Here is a 23251-nt window from a genome sequence, read left to right as displayed (position 1 = left end):
ATGGAAATTGATTAGTGAAAGTGTATTCCTGAGTGCATGAACAATGCAAAGGCAGAGGAGAGGGACAATGCACTGAGGGTTTCAGGCAGAAGAATCTGGTATGGTTGGGCAAGTAAATGAGAAAAAGGGTGTCTGTTAATAAGGCTTGGTCCAAATTGTGAAGGGTGGTCCTGTGGTGCACTACAGAGGAAGCCGGATCCCACATAGCTGACTAGGGTTTGAGTCCTGGCCCCAGTGGATTGAAAAACATGCTTACTCACATGTGCCCAAGATCCTGACAAGATAGTGAATTAGGGGAAGGAGGATTGAGGTGTGACCAGGCCCCACTGGGTGCTTTCTGTTATGTATGTGCATATACCCTCTAGTATGTATATATATTTATGCATGTATATATGTATATATAGGTTATGTATATATCTGTAGATACACAACAAATTGTGAAGGGTGGTAACCTCTGATTCTTACGGGATAGAGATTAATCTCCAATAATTAAATGGGAACATTAAGTTGTTATATTTATTAAATTCTGATTAGATAAGAAGTACTGATAAAATATTTGGTGAAATGTTGATTGTGTAGTAGATCAGTAAGATTAATTAACGTTTTGTGTGGGGGAGGACCAGCAGTTAGCATAATGGCTATATCGCTGGACTCTCATGTAGTCAACTGCAGTTCGAGTCCCGGACCCGGTAGCTTAAACTCATGCCAGGCGCATGTGCGCGCATGCCCAAGATCCCGAGAGGAGAATGGAGGAAAAGGGATTGTGGTGTGGCCATCCTCCCTGGGGGATGATTTCTTACTTTCTGGCGAGTGCATGCGCCCTATAGCAAAAAAAAAAAAAAAAAAAAAAAAAAAAAGTCTCAAAACAGTTTAAACAGTTTAGGGGAAAAAAAATAACTCCACAAGTGATACTGATAGCTAGCACTTCATTATCCCTCTCCAAATTGAGAAACAGGAAAAAAGAAAACATGGGAAAAAGAACATCTAGAGCAGATTTAGGGTCGGGGACGTCCTCACACAGATGAAATAGTAAGCGCTTGTGGTCTCTTGACTTCATGGTTAAGCAAGGTCTCTACTGTTGAGGACTGTAGATACCTGGTTAATAATGGCTCCTAGGGCAGGGTAAAACTTCAGAAAAGAACCAAATGGTAGCTTCCTAAAGTTCATGTCTGTGACAATCTGAAATCCTCTATTTTTATCCTTCAGATTTCTCTTAAAGCATGGTTCCAGTACCACGGAGTGTTTAACTTCAGTCACACGAAGACATTTCACTACTGTAACCTGAATAAAGAGCATGTTTACTATTCAGTTTACTTTCAAAGAACAAAGGGCCACTTACATGTTAAAGTCTCATGATTTCTTCCTTTAAAGGATTAACCTTACTTCCAGTCAAAGTTCATTAAAAAATTCTTTATTTAGTATATTCTCACTTAGAGAATAAACTTGATAAGCACAGGCTGTTTTAAAATATTGTAGCAATGGTTTCTTGATAAGTAATTTGATTAGTAGAGTTATAAATACAAAAAAGGAGACATTATCATAAATAAGACATTATTTCTAACAAAGCTTCAGGAAAATCTTGATTATTAAAATCCCTTTTATATTACAAGTGTTGCATATACGGTTTTTGCTCTTCAGAGCCCTCTACCAATAAGGCACCTACAGTAGTAAGGATTTTGCTACTGCAGCCTTGGGGAATATTTTAGTGTGTTGGTGCTTCTCTGACAAAGCATGCTATTTATTAATCCAGACAGTCACATATTCATATATTTATGTACATCCTAAATTCCAAGCATGGACACTGCAACTGAACTGATGAGCTGGAATATAATCATGAACACTTTGATTAACTATAGCAGCCTTTCACAAATTATTTGAATCTCATAAAAATATGAAGTGTTGGGCTAGCGAGGTGGTGTGGTGGTTAAGGACAGCTAGATTTCACAGGCTGACTGCCTGGTTCGGATCCTGGACTCAGCAGCTTGGGAAACACACCAGGTCCATATGTGCCAAAGATCCCTAGAGGAGGAGACTGGAGAAGGGATTGCTTTATAGTCATCCCTGCGAGGTGGTGCCTTCTCATTTTCTCTCTCCCTGTCTCTCTGTCTCTCTCCAGCAAGCAACATGTACCCTGTAGCAAATTAAGAAAATAACAATATACATATGACATGTTTAACACAGAGGTGAAATGGCAACTGACTTTATGAAAGCTCACACATTGAAGCTATTCAAAACCTTAGGCTGTGGTACAGAGCTACACTGTTACCAGGTAGCACCCTCTGGTTGTATAAATAGCAACTAGCTATTGGTTTCTTAAAGCCCAACTAGTGACAGCTTTGAAGATCAGCACCGTCCACTGCCTCAACTGTGACAACACCGTCCATTGCCCCAACTGTGACTCAAAATGTAGGACCCTTCCTGTCTCCTGATTCCTTTTCTTTTAGATTATTTGTGATGACCCCTAAAAAGGAAAAAGACCATTGAGTGAAATATCCCCTGGAGCGTCATCTTCTTACTGCAGGTAACCTTGACAACAGGAGACTTTGATTCAGCCAGAGTCCAACAGAGGCTCCAAGTCAGTGTCCTGTTAGGTTCCCATGGTTCTGGAGACCATCACGCAAACTTCTTCTTGGTGGCCGTAAACCTCTCCATGTACTAAAAATCATGAAAAAAGACTATGTATGTGGTATTTTGGCGTGAGCAAATACAAGCCTCACTATTTGTTATTTAGGTTCTGATGTTTCTTTTCATGTTTGTTTTTAATTGGATATGGGCCTTCATTTTCTACAAATGCCATTGTAAATGCAGATTTACACATAAACTTAAATTTTTAAAAATTTTGTATTTAAATTAAATTTTACTTTATGAGAAAAAGAGGCATATCCTTGACAGGACCTTGCCACACCACAGCCCTTCCTGCACCTGCCAGCCAGCAAGGATCATGGGTATACCTGGCAGGTTCAGGTTGACCTGGGATTCCAACTCGGGCCTCCCATATGGCTTCAGTGTAGAGCCACCACAAGTAGGCATGTTTTGTATTTCAATGGAAACCTAAGACAAAGATGCTTTAGAATAAACTTGATTGAGGAAAAGTCGTCTTAGCACACTATCACTTAGTTCTTAGAACCTACCTCCAAAATGGGAAAGAATACATCCTGTTACCACTAGCCATAAACATTTGTGTGAGCTACTTAACTATTATCTTCCCTGGGATAGTGACTAGAGATGCGGAAGTTCCCTAATACATACCTTATCATAGCCTTCTAGTTCTCGAAGTTTCTTTATTTCAAAAAGATTGCCTTCTACAGCAAGTAGACAGATCTGAGAATCACTGAGGATGCTCTGTGGAAGCATGCTGAGCTCAAGACAATTCTCTTCCAGGCGAAGAACTTTAAGACGAGGACAGCAAGATATCTTTACTGAGATCTGAGATATCTATTGAACAGCAACAAGAGACAGGAAAAAGCATAAACACTATAGTGGCTACTTTTTACTATATTAATAACAAAAATTTTGACTACATGTTCCTTTTTACTATATTAATAACAAAAATTTTGACTACTTGTTCTAGTTTGTTTATTTATTTATTTATTTATTTATTTATTTATTTATTTATTTAGGAGAGGTTTTTGCTATAGGGCGTGTACGCTTGACAGACAGACAGACAGAGACTGACAGAAAGCGAGAAATCACCCCCCCAGGGGGATGGTCATGCCACAATCCTTTCTCCATTCTCCTCTCGGGATCTTGGGCGGGCATGCACGCACATGCGCCTGGCATGAGTTTTAAGCCACCGGGTCCGGGACATGAACCGTAGTCGACTGTGGGAGTCCAGCGATATAGCCATTATGCTAACTGCTGGTCCCTCTTTATTTATTTTTTAAGGGCGATTTTTGCTATAGTTTACATATGCTCGCCAAACAGAAAGACACAGAGAGAGTGAGAAATCACCCCCAGGGTAGAAGGCCACACTGCAAACCCTTCTCATCCATTCTCCTCTCAGGATCTTGGGCATGCACACAGATGCATCTGGTGTGAGTTTTGAGTCACCAAGTCTGGGACTTGAATCGCGGTTGACTATTTGGGAGTCCAATGACATAACCATTACGCCATCTGCGGTCCCCTATTTGTCCTAGTTCTTTTTCCGCCTCCATTTTCTCACTACCTACTCACTCCAGAAGCCTCTGTTACCTAGCTTCTGTTACTCCTCCTCCGCTTAAAAAAAAAGAAAAATGCTGTTTTGAAGGTCATCAGTGACTTTTTGGAAACAAAATTTTTCTGATAATAAGAGCATCATGTGTTTATTATAGAAACTGAGACTCATCATACTAGTTTAAAGTTTGCCTGTAATTCACCACCCAAAAATAACCACCATAAACATTTTGGTACGTATACTGCCAATGTTTAACGTGAACATAGATACTGGCTACTTTACTGTCAAGTCAAGTGTTCATTGTCTTCATCCTTTTGGCATTTTAATGTACTGTTTATCCACTGTTCCTTGAAACTCCTTCTTCTGTGTATAAGTACTTCAGTTTTCTTTTGAGTTATTGCTGATTTTTGGCCTCCCTTATTTTATGAACACTTTCAAAGCAGCAATTCCTAATATTTTGTATTTGATCAAATCTAATGAAATAGATATTAAATGTGGGGCCCACGGATCTCTTTAAGCAAGGTCTCTTGGTTATTCTGATGAACACTCAAATATAAGTCATCAGTAAAGGCAATTGTGGAAAGGGTTTCATTTAACTAATACTTATTGCTTAACCAATACACAGTTCTTTTCCAAAAAGCTCAAGGATATCTAAAAATACCCACTTTAAGGAAAAGATGAGGCCAATCTCCTCAAAGATTGAATTTCATCATAAAATAGGAACTTTATAACCTAAAACAACAATAACCACTAGTGGTTACTATACTGGACCATGCAGATCTAGAAGCGTAGACTATAGAAAAATGAAAGGTCACACAGTCTCATAATGTTTAATGTTCTGTCATTTGTATATTATGCCTAGATCAAAGGTTGTTTCTCCAAACATACTTTAACCAAAACATCCAAAGAAATGGAAAGAAATTTAAAATATAATTAAACCTGTCTACCAATAAAATGGGGTATCTTCAGGAAGCCTGTTGCTTCAGATTTTTCAGCAAAAGCAGGACACACACTTAAAGATGCCCCTCCCAAAAAAAACCTCTAAACTACTATTGTCTGACTCAAAACCTATGCATTTAAGCCTTATTCTCATGCTATACTCTATCTCTAATGCAGCTTCTCACTAGGTAATGGGGGATGTATTTTAGGAGGCACTGATTCGTGAGCTAGTGGTTTAATTTTAAAAATTACCTGATCCTGTTGTTACCTATCTCACCTTCCCAAAACCCCCTAAACAAATATACCCAGTGTCCCAACTAATTACATGACATTTTGAAATTAGTTCAACCTATAGAATGTAACTCTCATCTAGACTCTGATAACCAGCTCAATGATTACAGTTTAGTGAATAAGAGATTATTAGGAGACCACGAACCCAAACACATACTACAGGCAAAAAGACTTAAACTCCAGACCTGGTTCTGGTTGAGGTTGAGTTCGATGACCTGCAGCTCCCCCACCATGTCAGGTATACTCCGAATCTGGTTCTTAGAGAGATCCACTACATCCAGATGCCGTAGGCTACAAAGCTGTGTTGGTAGTACTCCCAGTTTGTTCCCAGAGAGGCTCAGGGTCTTGAGGGCAGACAGTTGCCCAAACGTGGATGGCAGCTCCCTCAAGTGATTGTTGTTTAGGCTTAGCGTCTCTAGTTTTTTCAGATTGCATAACTCATCAGGCAGAACAGCTGGTAAAGAAAAAAAAATTAAAAAACCTGAATCTGATAGAGCTGAAAAACACTTTTGATGAAGTTTACCAAGACTATAGGGCAGACTGCTTTGCCCCTTAACAGGTAGAATTCCCACACGTGCCATTTCTAGGAATTGTATTTTACCAACAAAGTCTTCAGAAGGTGGAGTGCCATGAAAATGCAAAACAGCATTCTTATGTAGGTATAATGGACTCTGTAAAGAGGCCTAGGCATATTTCGACAGCAATTTTAAGAGATTTGGAAGATCCTCCCCTTTCCAATCCATCCCCCCCTTCTAACGATGTAAACAGCACAACCCAAAGATATCTTCCCTCTCAAGTCCAAATTAATCCAGTAACAATTATTATACCACCCAAAGCGGCTTGCAGATATAATTGCAAGAGGTAGGAAGCGTCAAGGATTCTGATTTTCTGCATCTTGAGCCCTCTGAACAGTTTCATAACAAAAATCAGCTTGTAGGAGAACACCACCCTTCGAAATAGCTGATCACTAGCAAAAGCTTCCCTGGCGCAAAAGCCATACTCAGTTTGTTGTTGTTCAGAGAGAGGCTCTTCAGCAGAGTGAACTTCCCTATCAACGTAGGCGGTAGGCTCTCGATCTTGTTGTTGGACAAGTCGATGGTCCTGAGATTGCTGGTCAGCTTCTGCAACTCCGCGGGGAACTGGAGAAAGGAGTTCACAGGGTGGAGAAGCCCTTACCGATTAACTTCGCCACCCGAGCCGTCCCTCTCCCTTTAAGTTCCCAGGTCAGGTCCTTCCCAGTCTCACCTCGGTCAGTCCACGTTCCTTAAGCTGAAAGACACCAGTTTTCTGTGCCGTTTCCACATGAGCGCGGAGGGCACTGTTCCCCATCCTAGCGCCGAGGTACGAGTCCCTGCGGGAAAGAAGCGCCCCTGTCACGGCCCAGTCCAGGCACACAGCCACCTCGACGGCCTCTGGCTGGTTCACCAGACCCAGCAGTCACCTCCCGCCAATCTCTGGATCCTGGGGGCCAGCCCAAATGTGGCAAGAAAGAAAAGGAAGAACAGACAGCCCGTCCACCAAGTCTTGCCGCTTTTGCAGCTATACCGAAGCCAGGCGCCTCCGGGAGCCTATGGAGGATCAGGGACTCGCCTCCTACAGCTTAGCTGACTGACGGCTCTGCAGTGGAAGACCCGGGACCTGCGCTCGCCAGGGTTGCGCTCCCAGGGCTTCCGCCCTGGAGGGAACGCCCTGTGACGTCATCGAGCCGCGCCGCGCGTTCGCCCGAAGTTCTGCTCACGGTCGGCGCCACACCGGGAGGTGTGTCCGAGTCATGGCTGCCGCCAACCCCTGGGACCCAGCGTCCACGCAGAATGCTGCTGGACTACTCCTGGGGCACTTGCTAGCCTCAGGGGTGGTCTCTCAGGTGCGCGGGGACGGTGATGGCGTCATCAAGGAGATGCCTACGGTGGCGACAGACTATGGCTGTGAGGTCGTGGGAGTGGGCGGTGGGGGTGCTCGCTGGGGGCTGCACTAGAGTAAATGTGGAAAGAACTCTTGCCCGACCACGGCTGGGGCCACTGCGGTGGGATCTTCGAAAGTGGGGGTCTGAGTAGGTGGTATTTCGAATAGACTGTGTTTCGAGTGTTTGCAGGCAAGTTACCCCATTTGGGAAATCAGATGGACCCCCCCCCCCCCCCGCCCCCCGCTTGTTCTCATCGGTGATACACCGCCCAGATTGTAGTGTGCAGCAGGGTTGAGAAATACGAGTAGGTTGTCAGAACAAGCATAACCAACAACGGTAGTTTGTGGGAAGTATTGTAGCATGTTTGGGGTAAGAGGCGCAGGGTACAGAAGAGGACCAGGGAAACCCTTCTTTTGCATCTTTAAAGGAAAAGTTTTGGGGAGAAAGACATAAAAGACCATGGAACATAAATGGGGGAAGGGATTTATTTTGAGAAAGAGAACAGAGAGATTATCCAATAGGTAACAGTTTTAGGTTAGGTTAGAAGAACATGTTCATAGGCCGGAGGGAAGGAGCCGATAGAAGGAGAAGTTGAGCATTTGAGGGAATAAGGGAATGTAAATTACATACGGAATAAGGACAGTGGGATTGAGGGTAAGACATTTTGATATAAAGAGGAAGTTGAGAGCATTCACTAAAAAGAATACTGAGAAAAATGAAAAGAAACTCATCTGCAGAAATTAGCAGTATGAACATGATAGGTTTATGGAAAATATACAACTTTTTATACTTACAAGAGTCATTTGAGACTTCCAATACCTTACAGTGTTTTTTCAATCAGGAAGGCCTAAAATGCTTCCTTTTCTATTTGTCTCTTTGTTTTTAGGTTTTTGCCATAGGGCATTTTTGCTTGCCAGAGAGAGGCAAAGAGAGGAAAAGTGAGAAGTTATCCCCCAGGGGGCTGGTTACACCGTAATCCTTTCTCCTCCATTCTCCTTTTGTATTTGGAGTACACATGCACACACACCTGGCATGATTTTCAGACCACCAGATTTAAGACCAAGCCATGGTCAGGCATGTGGGAATCCAGTGCCTTAATCACTATGCCACCTGCTGGCTCCAAATGCTTCCTTTTCAGACACATATATCATCTCTTAAAATGAGCTGTGGTGGGGACGGCAGGTGGCATGGTGGTTAAGGTGCTGACTCCCACATAGTCTATCACTGTTCGAGTTGACTTGGTGGTTTGCCTTCTCACTTTTCCTCTCTCTGTCTCTCTGGTCAAATTAAAAATCATCATCATCGTAAAAAATGAAATCAAATAAATAAATAAAAAGATTTGTGATAAGATCATGGAATATTATCCTGAAAAATTTTAAACTTCTGTTAAATACTAAGTATCCTATTGGAGGGTTTCAGATGGTCCTTAGACAGCTTTTCCAGGGTTGCCTGCAGAACTCTTTGTTTGAATCCTTTCTTACCTTCTCTTTTGTAATTTTTTCCTACTAAGTTGCCTATACTCTCACTTGTGTTGTCCAGTTTTGTCACAAAGTAATTTTTCAGTCTCATAAGACATCTGGGACTTAGTATCCTTCTTGGGACCAGCAGTTAGTGTAATGGCTATGTCGCTGGACTCCCATGTAGTCGACCGCGGTTCGTGTCCTGGACCCAGTGACTTAAACTCACGCCAGGCGCATGTGCGTGTGTGCCTAAGATCCTGAGAGGAGAATGGAGGAGAAGGGATTGTGGCGTGGCCATCTCCTCTGGGGGGTGATTTCTCGCTTTCTGGGGCGCCCCCCCCCTATAGCAAAACCCCCCAAAAAAAAAAAAAAAAAAAAAAAAGCAAGCCGCCAGGTCCAGGATTCCAACCACAGTCGGGCATGTGGGAGTCCAGCACCTTAACCACCATGCCACCTGCTGGCTTTTAAAAGACCTTTTCTTTTAAAAAAATTTTTTGAGACGTTTTTGCTATAGGGCACATGTACTCGCCAGAAAGGCAGAGAGAGACACAGAGACAGAAAGCGAGAAATCACCCCCCCAGGGGGAATGGCCACACTGCAATCCCTTCTCTATTCTCATCTCAGGATCTTGGGCACACATGCATACACACCCAGTGTAAGTTTAAGCCACCAGGTCTGGGACTTGAACCACAGTTGACTACGTGGGAGTCTAGCGACATAGCCATTATGCCAACTGCTGGTCCCTAGAAGACCTTTTCTTGCCCATCTATCATGAGCCTCTTGAAGGCTGAGAGCTTGTTTTATTCATTCTGTATCTCTGTCTAATTCAATCAGTGTTTGCAAAAGTAATTATCATCAATCAGTGTACTCTTGCTGTGACTGGCAAGAAAATAAATATTTGGGGCTTTTTGGGCCATGTCTCAACTAGAGCATTGCAATGGAAAAGCAGCCAGAGACAATATTGGGTCATCAGAAAAGTCATGCATAGAAAAACAGAAAAATGCGTCATAACTTTTCCAACGACCCGATGTATAAATGAATTTAGAAAACTATTTCTGGGCCCTAAAATTTGGATTTTATGTAATTTTGAGATTAATACCAAAAAGAAGTAATACAAAATATAATTTTTCCTATTTTCCTTTTTTTTTCTTTTGTCCTGACAATTTGAAAATATAAATACTACTTTTAATCACAGGCCGTACATAAATGGGCAATGGGCTACATTTCATGGACTGACTAGTTTCCCCCCAAATCCCTGGTATATATGATCTCCCGAGTTCTTTCCTATGCTAACTTTCAAGAAAAGAAGAAACAAAATTATTGGATGAAGTCAAGGAACGAATATGATAACATTCATAATCTGAGATCATCTGCTACTTAAGAGGGCAGTATAACTGTGAACGTTAGAATAAAAGGATGAAAAGGAAAGGGTAAACTTTTTAGAAGAATTATGCCTGGACACAGAATTTCTTTATCTGAGAGAGTGAGAATCTAAGTAGATGGAGTATGAATGATTTATAGCCAGTTGAGGTCGTATAATGAATAGATAAATGATTTCATGGGTGAAAAGGTGTTTGATTTTTAGCCCCAGGAAGTTCAGAGAGACTAGGCCTTGGTCATTGGAAAGGCAGAGGTAATTCTCAACAGCTCAGTTTTAAAATCCTCTGATAAGTAATCAGTAATACAATTCTGTTATATGTGGTACCTTAGAAAATGGTACAAACTGATTGCTTTGCTTGTTGCTCTGATTTTTTAAAATATTTGGGCAAGGGATTAATGATTGTGAAGGTTCTAGAAACAGTAAATATATAATAGTACTGTTTTATTCTATACTTCAAGATTGGGTCAGTGTTGGACATGATATATTCTTACATTTTAGACCTGTGGGCATGCTATTCCAATGTGCATAGAAACTTCTTATGACATATTGCTGCTTTTCTTGTTCATTTACCAACAGGAGTTGTTAAACTTATCTAAGAAAACAGATCCTTGCTTTACAAACTTCTCCAGACTACAGCAGATCACAGATATTCAAGCTGAAATCTATCAGGTAAATTGTATTGAACTTTTCGTCTGCAGAAAGAAAGAGAAAAATTAAATGATTCAAACAGCAATTCCCTTGTACTTAGAAAAGATGTCTAATACATATCTGGATAGGTGTTTACATGTAGTAGTTAATAAGTAGTAATAGTGATAGTAGTAGTAATTGTAGCAATAACATGGCAAGAAAATGAAAATGAAAAATTGTAGTAAATCATCTGGGTTCTTAGAATAAATTACCTTCCTTTCTTACTTAAGGAATATGCTGCTTTGTTCCAGGATTTAAAAATATTTTGGTTTTAATCAAAGTTTAAAATCTATAACTTCAGGATACATTTTTTTCTCTTAGTTTTGCTGTATGGTCCGTGTGCTCACCAGAATGGGGGGGTGGGGGGAGTAAGAAATCGCCCTCCAGGGGGAAGGCTATACTGTAGTCCCTTTTTCTCCATTCTCCCCTCAGGATTTTGGCACATACACACACCTGGCTTGTTTTCTAAAGTCACCAAGAGCAGGACTCATATTGCACAGTTGGCCATGCGGGATCCAGCCACCTTAATTTCTGCATCACCTGCTGGCCCCACAGTACTTTCTGAGTGAACTAAATGTTACTTTTGTTTCTAATGTAGAAAAACTTGGAAATTGAACTCCTGAAACTAGAAAAAGATACAGCAGAAGTTGTTCTTCCTTTCTTTTTGGGTAAGTTATTTGATTAAGTAGGTAATTATTGGAATTTCAACTTTTTCTTAGATTATCATAAATAAGTACCAGGCAGCAAATTTATGATGTACCACCATAGTTATTTCAGCATTATCCCAAAGCTAAAATATCTTCTGTTTCTATACTCAAATACCATGGGGCTTCAAAACTTCCTGGAAAAATGGTAAAAGTACAAGTTTATTCTGGTGCAAAAATTTTGAAATCCATGTATATTTTTTCCATGGTATACATTTTTTAAAGGATTTTTTTTTTTTTTTTTGGAGAGATTTTTTTGCTATAGGGCACGTGCGCTTACCAGAAAGACAGAGAGAGACAGAGAGACAGAAATCACCCCCCAGGGGGGATGGCCACACCACAATCCCTTCTCCACTCTCCTCTCAGGATCTTGGGTACGTACGCACACACTCCTGGCAAGCGCTTAAGCCACCGGATCTGGGACTTGAACTGCGGTTGACTACATGGGAGTCCAGTGACATAACCATAAGACCAACTGCTGGTCCGCATTAAAAGAAATATTTATTTAATTTTATTGATTCATTTATTTATTTTAATTTGATCAGAGAGAGACACAGAAAGAGAGATGGAAAGTGAGAGAACAAGTCACCAGGTCCGGGACTCAAACCATGGTCAGCCACGTGGGAGGGTCCAGTGCCTTAACTGCCACGCCACCTGCTGGCCCTGATACTATGCATTTTCCATAAATTTATTTTTAATGATAGAGTACGTAATGTGAGAGTATGCATCCTCAACAGGGTCTCATCACACCACGATTCCCTTTTCCCAGCCCTCCAGCTCCTCAGGATCCTGAGCACCTGTACACATGCCTGGCATATTTTCAGGCCTACCCAGGGATCAGAACCCACAGTTGGCCAGCACTGTGACTATTGTACCACAGGCACTGGAACATATTGAACTTTCTGAAGGCTCCTCATAGAAATCCTATTGTCTAGACTAGTGTAAACAGCCTAAAAAGTGACCAGGTTGGCTCCTCAAAGTCAGGAAGACTTGAAAAACAAAGAATAGCCGAGAAACTTTCCACATTAAAGGTGACTAAAGGGAAATAAAACTAAAGCCCTATATGATTATGGATCAAATATTTGATCAGAAAAATGTTTTTGTTTTTTTTTAATAAAAGACATTATTGGTACACTTGGTGATGTTAAAATATGGACTGGATTGAATATTGGTAGTATAGTATCAAGATTAAATTTTCTGAATTTGATAGTGTTCTGAAGTTATTCTTGGAAAATATATGCTGAACTTTTGGAGGAAAAGATCATGCTGTCTGTAACTTACTCTCAAATAGGTCCTTTTGAGAATGAAAATTTTGTGTATATGTATGTGTGTATATAGAAAGAGAAAAAATAGAAAATGTAGCCAACTATTAACAATTGGTGAATCTAGATGAGTCTTGAAACCTTTCTGTTAAGCATGAACTTTTTTCAAAATAAAAATGTTAAAAGAGGGAATAATTGGTGGCTATTAACTAAGTTCTGGGGAAAATGCAGAGATAAGCAGAAATAGATTGTAAGATTACTGTTTTCTTTTAAGAATTATTTTATTATTTTTAAATTTGCTCTAAGGCACATGCTTTCACCACAGAGAAAGGGAAAGTGATAAAGTAAGCCACCAGGTCCAAAATGAATCACAGTCGGCTGTGGGAAAGCAAGCTACCAGGTCTGGGATTTGAACCATTGTTGGCCATGTGGGAGTCCAGTGCTTTAACCACTATGCTACCTGCCGGCTCCTGATTACTGTTTTTTTAATGTTCTCATATGAAATATTAAAGACAGGGATAGGAAAAGAGACCTTATGTGAATAGGGCTCTGGCTGTAAAAACTAAAGTATAATTGAGAAACATAGGAAGAATTTAACAATAGGTCTAATTATCACTAGGAAAAGTAAAAGAAAGTAGTTGGAAATGAAATTGGTCTTAAAGAAAGTAATGAGAAGATATTTAGGGAGATGGTAGGATTGCTTTTTGACATTGGTGTATGAAACCAAAACAAAAAAATTTTAGTGATTACAAAATTTGCTTATCTATTGCTAATTGTAATTACTTTTTCTGGTTTGGGTAGCTCAGAAGTGTGAGACTGTGCAAAGCATGAATAATCATTTGGAAGCAGTGCTGAAAGAGAAGAGGTCCCTCAGGCAAAGACTGTTGAAACCCATGTGCCAGGAAAACTTACCCATTGAAGCAATTTATCACAGGTCAGGCTGAAAAGTGGAAATTTATGGGTATAAATGTTTTCTGAGAGTAGTTCTTATTTAGACTGGCAGTTACTTTGTACAATAATTTGTGAAACAGTATACTAATGATTATATTTGTTAACACAGTTTATGTTAATACATCAATCTAAGAAAAGAACATTTTTTGCTTTTTTTTTTTTTTTTTAAGAATTATTTTTATTGGAACCAGCAGATGGTATGGTGGTTAAGGCCCTGGACACTCCCACGTGCCACATGGCTGACTGCTGTTCAAGTCCTAGACCTATTGGCTTGCTCTCTCACTTTCTCTCTTTCTCTGTGTGTCTCTCTCTGGTCAAATTAAAATAAATGAATGAATGAATAAATACATACTTAAAAAGAGAATTATTTTTACTTAACATTATTATTATTATTATTATTATTGTTTTCCTATTTGATCAGAGAGAAGATATAGGTTATTAATAATAAATAACAATAAAATAAGAAAACAAGCATCTAGGGATCTGATTACTACTTTTCTCCACCACTGCCTCACAGCTGATGACAAGCAAATTAATATCCTTTCTTTTTTTTTTTTTCTGTAAAGGTTTTTGCCATAGGAGGGATGTGTACACTGGAGAGAGATAGAGGGAGACAAGAAGAGGAAAAGTGAGAAATCAATCATTCCCACAGTCCCTTCTCCGTTCTCCTCTTGGGATCTTAGGCATGCATGTACATGTGCCTGGTGTGATATTTCAAGCCACTGGATCTGGGACTTAAACCAAGGTTGACCATGTGGGAGTCCAGCACCTTAAGTACTACACCACTTGCTGGCTCCAGTATCTTTTAACTGTCAGATTCCTTTTTTTTTTTTTTTTTAATAGATTTTTTTGCTTTTGAGCACTTATGCTTACCAAAGACACAGAGAAACACAGAATGAAAGAAAGCAAGAAATTAGCCCCCAGGGGGATGTCCGTGCTGCAATCCATTCTCCATTTTCCTGGAATTTTGGGCATACATGCACACATGTCTAGTGTGAGTTTCAAGTCACTGGGTCTTGGACTTAAACTGTTGTCAACCATGTGGGAGTCCACTCCTCAACTACCATTCCCACCTACTGACCCCAGCTGTCAGATCTTTACTCTGTCGTAAAATAAAAGATAAGCAAAAATCCTGTTCTTGTGGCTATATTCAGTATAGTCTCATCAATACATTGGGTTGTCAGAAAAGTCATGATGTATTTTTGCATAGAAAAACATAGAAAAGGAACCAGCAGATGGCATAGTTGTTATGTGGCTAGACTGACCATGGTTCGAGTCCTGGACCCAGTGGCTTCACATTTATGCACATGTGCCCAAGATCCTAAGATAAGAATGGAGGAGAAAGGATTGTGTCATGGCCATTCCCCCATGTGGTGATTCTCACTTTCCCTCTCACTGTGTCTGTCTCTCTCCAGGGAGCACAGAAGGCCTGTGGCAAAAATCTCTTAAAAAAAAGAGAAAAAGGAAAAAAAAAAACAACAAAACATAATACCACATCAAAGAACTGAGTAATGATTTTCAAGGATTTTGCAAATGCCAAGATTTAAAGTAGCTTTATATGTAGATTATTTCAAATGAAGTATATTTATTCTTGTTTTCATTCTTTACTTAGAATGAGTATATCCAGTGGAATTGTTTTATCTAGGGAAATTCCTTTACTTACATGAGAAAATTATTAACATTTAGGGTTATCTAACATTAGATTGGATTCCAGATATGATTAGTGTTGTCTCCATTTTTTTCTATTTGATTGCAAGTTAAGTCTTCCTTAAAGCAGAAGAGAAGGAACTTTTTTTTTAAATCACTCATACATACGTGACAGCAGGATCATTGTTACTGGGTTGTTGAGTTAATTGTAATTCTCTTATCTCAAAATAGAAGTCCTAATTAAAGGAAAAGTCAGGAGGGAACAAAATAGTTAAACTAGTAAAACATAGTTGACTTTTTTTCTCTTTTTCAGATACATGGCACATTTGCTAGAATTGGCTGTGACTTTCATTGAGAGATTAGAATCCCATCTTGAAACAATTAGAAATATCCCTCATTTAGATGCAAATCTAAAGAAGATGGTGAGTGTTAATATGGCTATCTTTATTTTTTCTATAAGAATCTTAAATTTGTGATCTGTGTAATTTTTTTTTTTTATGAAGTGAATGCACAAGAGAGTAAGCTGAGTCATGCTGTTATCCCCTCTCCCAAGCTTTCCAGCTCCTCAGGCTCCAATCCTGGGTACCTACACATGTTTATGTGCCTGTCTTACCCCTGGCATGTTTTCAGGCAGACCCAGGGATCCGAACCTGCAGTTAGCCATACAACTTCCAGCCTTGCAGGCACTTTCTTCACTGTTGCACCACAGCATCTGGGCTTTATTGTTTAACTTTTTGATGGCAAGTGTTGTAAGCCAATTATTTTTAAAAATCAAGATGTGGGGGCCAGCTGGTGGCATGGTGGTTAAGGTGACTGGCCTTACACATGGCTGACCACAGTTCAAGTCTTGAACCTGGTGGCTTGTTTTCTCACTTTCCAATAAAATAATGACAATGAATAAAATAAAATAGTTCTGTAAACAAAAAAAAAAAAAAAAAATATTGTTTTAAAAAAAAAAAAAAAAAAAAAAAAAATTAAGATGTGTTGGGGTCAGCAGGTAGAATGGTGGTTAAGTCGCTAGATTCCCACATGCTGACCACAGTTTGAGTCCCAGAGCTGGCAGTGTGAAAATCATGCCAGGCAGGTGTGCGTGTGTGTGTGTGCGCATGTGCATATGTGTGCCCAAAATTCCAAGAGGAGAATGGGGAAGGTTCTATAGCATGGCCATCTTCCCTGGGGATGATTTTTCACTTTTTCTCTCTCTGTCTCTCTGTTGAGTGCACACACCCTATGGCAAAAGCAAAAACAAAAGAAATAGCGAAAGAAAGAAATGTTTCGTTTCTTTGTCACATCACTTTTCTTTTTACGTTTGTTTCTACTTGTTTTTTTTGGAGAGGTTTTTACTATAGGGCGCATGCGCTCGCCAGACAGACAGAGAGAGACAGAGAGACAGAAAGCGAGAAATCACTCCCCAGGTGGGATGGCCACTCCGCAATCCCTTCTCCTCCATTCTCCTCTCGGGATCTTGGGCACGCATACACACATGCGCGACGTGAGTTTTAAGCCACCAGGTCCGGGACATGAACCGTGGTCAACTACATGGGAGTCCAGCGACATAGCCATTATGCTAACTGCTGGTCCCATATTTGTTTCTACTTTAATCTGCATTTATATTATGTCAAATTTGTTCCTGTGCCCTAAGCTTTTGTTTTTTTGGTTTCTTCTGGAATATCTTTTTGTTCTGTACAGCCTCCTCTTCTGGTTTAGGAACAATTTGTTTCTTTTTAGTAAGGATCATCTCAGTGTGGAGGGGGAGCACATATGTGGGTTAAACCATGAACTCTGTAAGTATGACAACACAGCTTGGGTGCTTTGTTCTCCTGAGTATGCTCAATGACCAGAGACTCTACATCTCAACTTTTGAGTTCGGCATAACTCTCTGTATTTTTTCAAAATTAGTTAATTTATTTAACTCCATTTGTTATTACTATTATTATTTTAAAATTTGACCAGAAAGAGAAAGTGAGAGAAAGGGAGTGAGAAGGCAAGTCGCCGCCAGGTCCGGGACCCAAACCACGGTCAGCCATGTAGGAATCCAGGGCCCTTAACCACCACACCACCTGTTGTCCCCTACTCTCTGCATTTTTAACCATGGCAGCAAAAATTCAGCATTTTTTAGGCCACCGACCTAGTGTACAGCCTCACTGTTTGGCCTGGGCACACCTGCCAACTCCACCATTGTAATGATGAAATGGCACACATTGCTTCTGTAAAGTGACATCTTTCATCCTTGGTGGCTTTTTGGATATACATGCCCTATATGGCCTGGACAGGTGTGTAGTTGTTCTTAAAGCGAACATGAAGATTTGAACCTATAGATTTGCATTATTTTGTGGGGGTTTCTGTGTCAAATGAGTAATAAAACATTTTCATAGAACCTCAGTTCATGTACAATAAAGATCTTTTTTTCCCCCCCATATGGCCAACTGTGGTTTGAATCTCAGACCAGTAGGCTTGAAACTCATGCCAGGTATGTGTGCTTGTGTGCTCAAAACCCCAGGAGGAGATGGGAGAGAAAGGATTGTGGTGGGGCTTTCTTCTCTGGGGAGGGGGTGATTTTTCCCTTTCCCTCTCTCTTTCTAGTGAGTACATGCACCCTATTGTAAAAACTTTTAAAAAAAAAAAAGATGCCATCTATTGAGCACAGGAAAGGGAGAGATGACTTCTAGTTTAGGGGGGTTGGAGTAGGATAGCGAGTAGGAGGACTTTAGTCAAGTTTTATATTGAAGTTAATGGTGAGCTGAATCTTGAAGAATTGATGAGATTTGGACATACTTCTGAAAGAATAACTTGATCAAAGTGACAATGTGAAAAAAGACATGAAAGTCAGAGAGCACAGGTAGTTTGGGAGGAAAGTGTTAATTCACTTGACTGATGCCTAAAAACATTTTGTTTTTATTTTTAGTGATGTTCATAGAGGAGTGACTTGATCGGAACTGTGCCTCATGGAGGATGTATTAGATGGAATAGATTGAACCCTGGTACTCAGAGTACGAGTGGGCAGAGTATCATCATTAGCATTACCTGCAAGTTTGTTAGGAATGCAGAATTGCAGACTTTATTCACTCTAGAATCTGAATCTACAGGTCTTTTGTTTCGTTTTGAATTTTTTTTTTTTTTGAGAGAGATTTTTGCCATCGGATATGCGTGCTTACCAGAGAGACACAGAGAGACAGAAAGTAAGAAAGTACCCACTCCCTGAAAGATGGCCATTTTGCAATCCCTTCTCCTTCAACCCCCTTTTGGGATTTTGGGCACACACACACACACACACACGCACACGCACCCAGCATAAGTTTTAAGCTGCCGGGTCCAAGACCAGGACCAAACCTCAGTTGACCACTTGGGAGTCCAGCACCTTAATCTCTATGCCACATACTGACCCCAGAATCTGAATCTATAGTTTAATAGTTCCTCTGGTGATTTCTGTAACTGTTAAATTTTGATCAGCTCTGGATTTGGACTAGGCAGAGAAACTTGGAAGGTAGTTACAGTCATTCAGTTAAAAGATTTAAGGATGGTCCTACATCACAGTGGTTAAGCACTATTCTTAGAAAGCTGATATTTTGGTCCAAGCAGCTTGAAAAATATGCTGAGCATATGTGTGCGCATGCCCAAAATCCTGATGGGATAGAGGAAAAAGGGTTGTGGATCATGCTCCACTGGGAGGTGCTTTCTCTATCTGTGGTGTGCACATGCATCTGGCAATTAAAAAAAAAAAAAAAGAACTTGGGGCCAGCAGATGCATAGCAATTACATCATTGGATTCCCATGTACTGCGGTTTGAGTCCTAGACCCAGTGGATTGAAACTCATGCCTGGTGCATGTGCATGTGTGTCCAAGATCCTGGGATGAGAATGGAGAAAGGATTGTGGCATGGCCATCCCCCTTGGGGGGTGTTTTCTCACTTTCCCTCTCACTGTGTCTGTCTGTCTCTCTCTATTCCCTGTGAGTGCATGTGCCCTAAGGGAAAAATAATCTTTAAAAAATAAAAAAAAAGAAAAGAATTTTTCTAAATTAAAAAGAAAACATAAAAGCAAAGGATTTTTTTAGATTTTGGAGGTCAGATTTTTAGAACCTGGCTACTATTTGGACATGGAACACATAGGATAATGAAGTTTTTAGGCTGGATGACTTGAGGTTAAGATCAAATATGAGTTTAAAAAGTTAATGAGGGTCTGCCTATGGCCTTAATAGCCTCATAGTTAAGGTGGCTGGATCCCACATGACCAAATGTACATTTAAGTCCTGGGCCCTGTTGCTTAAGACACATACCGAATATGTGTGTGAGCATGCCCAAAATCCATAAAGGAGAGAGAAATGGAGAAGGGATTTCGGTGTGACCCTGTCCCATAAGGGGTTCTTTCTCACTTTCCTTTTGTCTCTCTTTCTCTCTCCTGCAAGCACATACGCCCTTTGGCAACATTTTAAAAAAGTTAATGTGGGGCCAGTAGGTGGCATGGTGGTTGGGGTGCTGGACTCCCACAGGGTTGACTACTGTTCAAGTCCTAGACCTGGGGGCTTGCTTTCTCACTTTCTCTCTCTCTGTCTCTCTTTCTCACTCTCTCTCTGAGTGCACATGCTCTATGGCAAATTAAATAATAACAGTGATAAGATTAAAGTTAGTGTTTTTGCTTTGTATGTGTATACAAGTACACGTGTGGTATTTGACAGAGTCTCGCTATGTCACAGTCTTCTTGCCTTAGTCTCCCAAGTAGCAAGAGCTACAGGTGCATGCCAGCACCCCTGGGTCTTTCAGACAGAATCTTGCTGTGTTGCCCCTGTGAACTGTAGGCCCACAAATCCTCACACCTCAGGCTCTCAAGTAGCTGAGACCGTAGATACCCTAGCTTTTTTTTTTTTTTTTAAAAGGTTTTTTCATTATAGGGCGTATGCGCTCGCCAGACAGACAGAGAGAGACATAGAGACAGAAAGCGAGAAATCACCCCCCAGGGGGGATGGTCACGCCGCAATCCCTTCTCCTCCATTCTCCTCTTGGGATCTTGGGCACGCACGCACACGTGCCCGGCGTGAGTTTTAAGCCACCAGGACGCGAACTGCGGTCGACTACGTGGGAGTCCAGCGACATAACCATTACATTAACTGCTGGTTCCCAATACCCTAGCTTTTTAGGGTAGGCCAGGACGTAGTTTGAGCTTAGGTCTCACACAGCCTCAGCCTGAGAAACACAGTGTCCAGTGAGCGCACCTTGGCTGAGCTTTGAGTATTTTTTTTGACATGTCTTGTACATACAATAAATGTTCAATCTCTGTTTCTTGAACTGTACTTAAATTGAGTTAAGATGTTGAATGTACATCCAGAATGAGATTGCCAGTGAACTGAATGAGGGACTCAATTTCAGAAAGGAGCTTAGATTTGACAGTATAGATTGAGGGTCATCCGCATTGAAGTATTAACTAACGACAAGGAGAGGTGGTCACACCCAAAAGAGAAGGTGTGATCTGTAAGAAGCGGAGGAGCAGTTATAGGGAATTTTTATAGTCAGGACTGGAGAACGATCAGGAGGTAACCTTTGGCATCATAACTGTTGTGATATAATAATAATGAATCAGTGGCAGATATCATTTCTATTTTTCTTTCATATGTTACAGAGCAAGACTTTGGCAAAAATGGATATTTTGGTGACTGAGACAGAAGAACTGGCAGAGAATATACTCAAGTGGCTAGAACAACAAAAGGAAATTTCTTCTTGTATCCCTAAAATATTAGCTGAAGAAAATAATCTTCATAAACATATTATAATGCCTTCTTTACCTTTTACTTCTAAAGTTCAGGTACAAACTAGTAATGCCAAGTGATGATCAACCTGACTTTTGCTTAATTATATGTAGTCATGTAAAGTCTCTTTCTAGTTCACTGTGACATCGATAGTCATAGGCCTTGCTGCTCACAGTACTGAAAGAACTTTCTTTATTTTGGAGTACCAAGATTTCAGTCAGTACCAAACTGACTTTTCCTTTGTTTTTTATATTTTTTGTTCTGTTTTTCAATAAAGCTCTTGAAGATTGAGTATAGCTATGACAACTTTCTAATGTAAGTGAACCTGTCTTTTCTCAGGCAACAGGTTCTCTATTATGTCCTTTTAAAAAAATATGTTTCTGGGCATTAGCAAATGGCATAATGATTATGTCACTGGACTCCCACATGGCCAACTGCAGTTCAAGTCTCAGACTCAGAGGTTTAAAACTCAGCTGGGCATGTGTGCGGCTGTACCCAAAATCCCAAGAGGAGAATGGAGGAGAAGGGATTATGGCATGGCTATCTCCTGAGGGGTGATGTCTTGCTTTCTGTCTCTCTGTCTCTCTGGTGAGCATACACACCCTATAGGAAAAATCTCTCTTAAAAAAAATGTGTTTCAGGGGACCAGCAGTTAGTGTAATGACTATGTTGCTGAACTCCCATATAGTCGACCGTGGTTTGCATCCTGGACCCAGTGGCTTAAAACTCACACCGGGCACGTGTGCATTTGTGCCCAAGACCCCGAGAGGAGAATAGAGGAGAAGGGATTGCAGTGTGGCTATCCTCCCTGGGGGGGTGATATCTCACTTTCTGTCTCTGTCTGGCGTGCGCACACCCCCTATAGCAACCCCCCCCCCCAAAAAAAAAATGTGTTTCTGAATTACAAGAGTTTTTTTGAATGTGAAAATGTCTAGTTATTTCTGTGGGATTGTTGCTAAGATGGGCAGGTAAGAGTAACATAAGAGGCATGACTGTTATCATTTGAAAGCCCTGCTTACAAGGTTAGTCCTTGTGTCGGGCATCTGGGAATTTAGATATTGGGAGCATTTCCTCCACTCATTGATAAGAGTGACTTACCGTGACTAAGCTATTTGTAAAGTGTGGTTTGTGCCAAATATCTGCTTGCTTCACTTCTAAGAGTCTAGGGATTTTTTTTTTTTTTCTGTTGTTGTTGCTTATTTCTTTATTTTTAGAGACAGGGTCTTGCTGGATTGGCCATATTGGCCTTGAGCTTGAACTTGTGATCCTCTTGACTAAGCCTCCTAAGTGAGATTTTAGTCACATGCTCTGGAGTCTAGTTTCATATACAACAAGGTAGAAGGTACCTATGGAACCAGTCTCAGTTAAAAACTCTAGGTGCTATACCTCTAACAGGCTTCTTAGGAAACATTTCACTCAAGTTGTCACAGTTCAGTTGCTGGGGGAGTGAAGCATGCCCTCTGTGACTCCACTGGCAGAGGTCTGGAAGCTTGAACCTGGTTTCCCCTGACTTTGCCCCATGCAGCTTTTCATTTTCTATTTTGCTTTGTATGCTCTTACTATAATAAATCATAGCAGTGAGTGTAATGATATGCTGAGTCCTGTGATTCCTCCTAGCATATGATTGAACCTGGGAGTGGTCTTGGGGATTCCAACACCAAGCAGTTTCTGAGGGTGTTCATTGGCAGCCTTGGGAATAGGCAAAGATGGAAGGTAATACAAAGAACAGAAAAAGACACATTTCGATCTAACTTTAGAGGTTTTCCTTGCAAAATGCTCAGATATCTGAGATTATCGTACATACAATAGTGAGTAGTATGCTAACAAGTCTTTCATTTATAGCAGTACTATAACTACCCCTGGCTTTTCTTTTTTTTGGAGAGGTTTTTGCTATAGGGCACGTGTACTCGCCAGACAGAGAGAGACAGAGAAGAGAGACAGAAAGCGAGGAATCACCCCCTAGGGGGATGACCACGCTGCAATCCCTTCTCCTCCATTCTCCTCTTGGGATCTTGGGCACGCACAAACACACGCACCTGGCGTGAGTTTTAAGCCACTGGATCTGGGACTCGAACCATGGTAGACTACATGGGAGTCCAGCGACATAGTCATTATGCTAACTGCTGCGCCCCCC

At 40.8% G+C, this 23251-nt stretch overlaps 2 protein-coding genes across 5 annotated transcripts; one reads left to right on the top strand and one right to left on the bottom strand.

Moving 5' to 3' along the window:
* Window positions 1–1395: 1395 nt before the first annotated feature.
* Window positions 1396–7102, bottom strand: LRRC57 (leucine rich repeat containing 57). 3 transcript variants are annotated; one of them, XM_006158639.3, is made up of 6 exons: window positions 7000–7102; window positions 6629–6753; window positions 6384–6522; window positions 5569–5837; window positions 3250–3435; window positions 1396–2655 (listed from the first exon to the last, which is right to left on the bottom strand). In XM_006158639.3, exons 1-6 carry the CDS (start codon window positions 7082–7084, stop codon window positions 2614–2616), a joined length of 846 nt encoding a protein of 281 aa, XP_006158701.1. In that variant the 5' UTR covers window positions 7085–7102; the 3' UTR covers window positions 1396–2613. The 3 variants fall into 3 exon arrangements, with proteins under 3 accessions (XP_006158701.1, XP_006158699.1, XP_014447160.1); XM_006158637.3 differs by having other exon boundaries at window positions 6629–6734; window positions 6929–7059; XM_014591674.2 differs by lacking the exon at window positions 1396–2655 and adding an exon at window positions 2671–3051 and having other exon boundaries at window positions 6629–6734; window positions 6929–7059.
* Window positions 7058–21409, top strand: HAUS2 (HAUS augmin like complex subunit 2). 2 transcript variants are annotated; one of them, XM_006158640.3, is made up of 6 exons: window positions 7058–7247; window positions 10704–10796; window positions 11413–11482; window positions 13582–13714; window positions 15692–15800; window positions 20991–21409. In XM_006158640.3, the coding sequence occupies exons 1-6, from the start codon at window positions 7155–7157 to the stop codon at window positions 21195–21197; spliced, it is 705 nt and encodes a 234-aa protein (XP_006158702.1). In that variant the 5' UTR covers window positions 7058–7154; the 3' UTR covers window positions 21198–21409. The 2 variants fall into 2 exon arrangements, with proteins under 2 accessions (XP_006158702.1, XP_027631591.1); XM_027775790.1 differs by lacking the exons at window positions 7058–7247; window positions 13582–13714 and having other exon boundaries at window positions 10748–10796.
* The last annotated feature ends 1842 nt before the right edge of the window (window positions 21410–23251 follow it).

This window comes from Tupaia chinensis, unplaced genomic scaffold, assembly GCF_000334495.1.
Source record: "Tupaia chinensis unplaced genomic scaffold, TupChi_1.0 Scaffold000605_1, whole genome shotgun sequence".
In the NCBI taxonomy this organism is placed as follows: Eukaryota; Metazoa; Chordata; class Mammalia; order Scandentia; family Tupaiidae; genus Tupaia; species Tupaia belangeri.
This window is presented reverse-complemented; position numbering and strand designations above follow the sequence as displayed.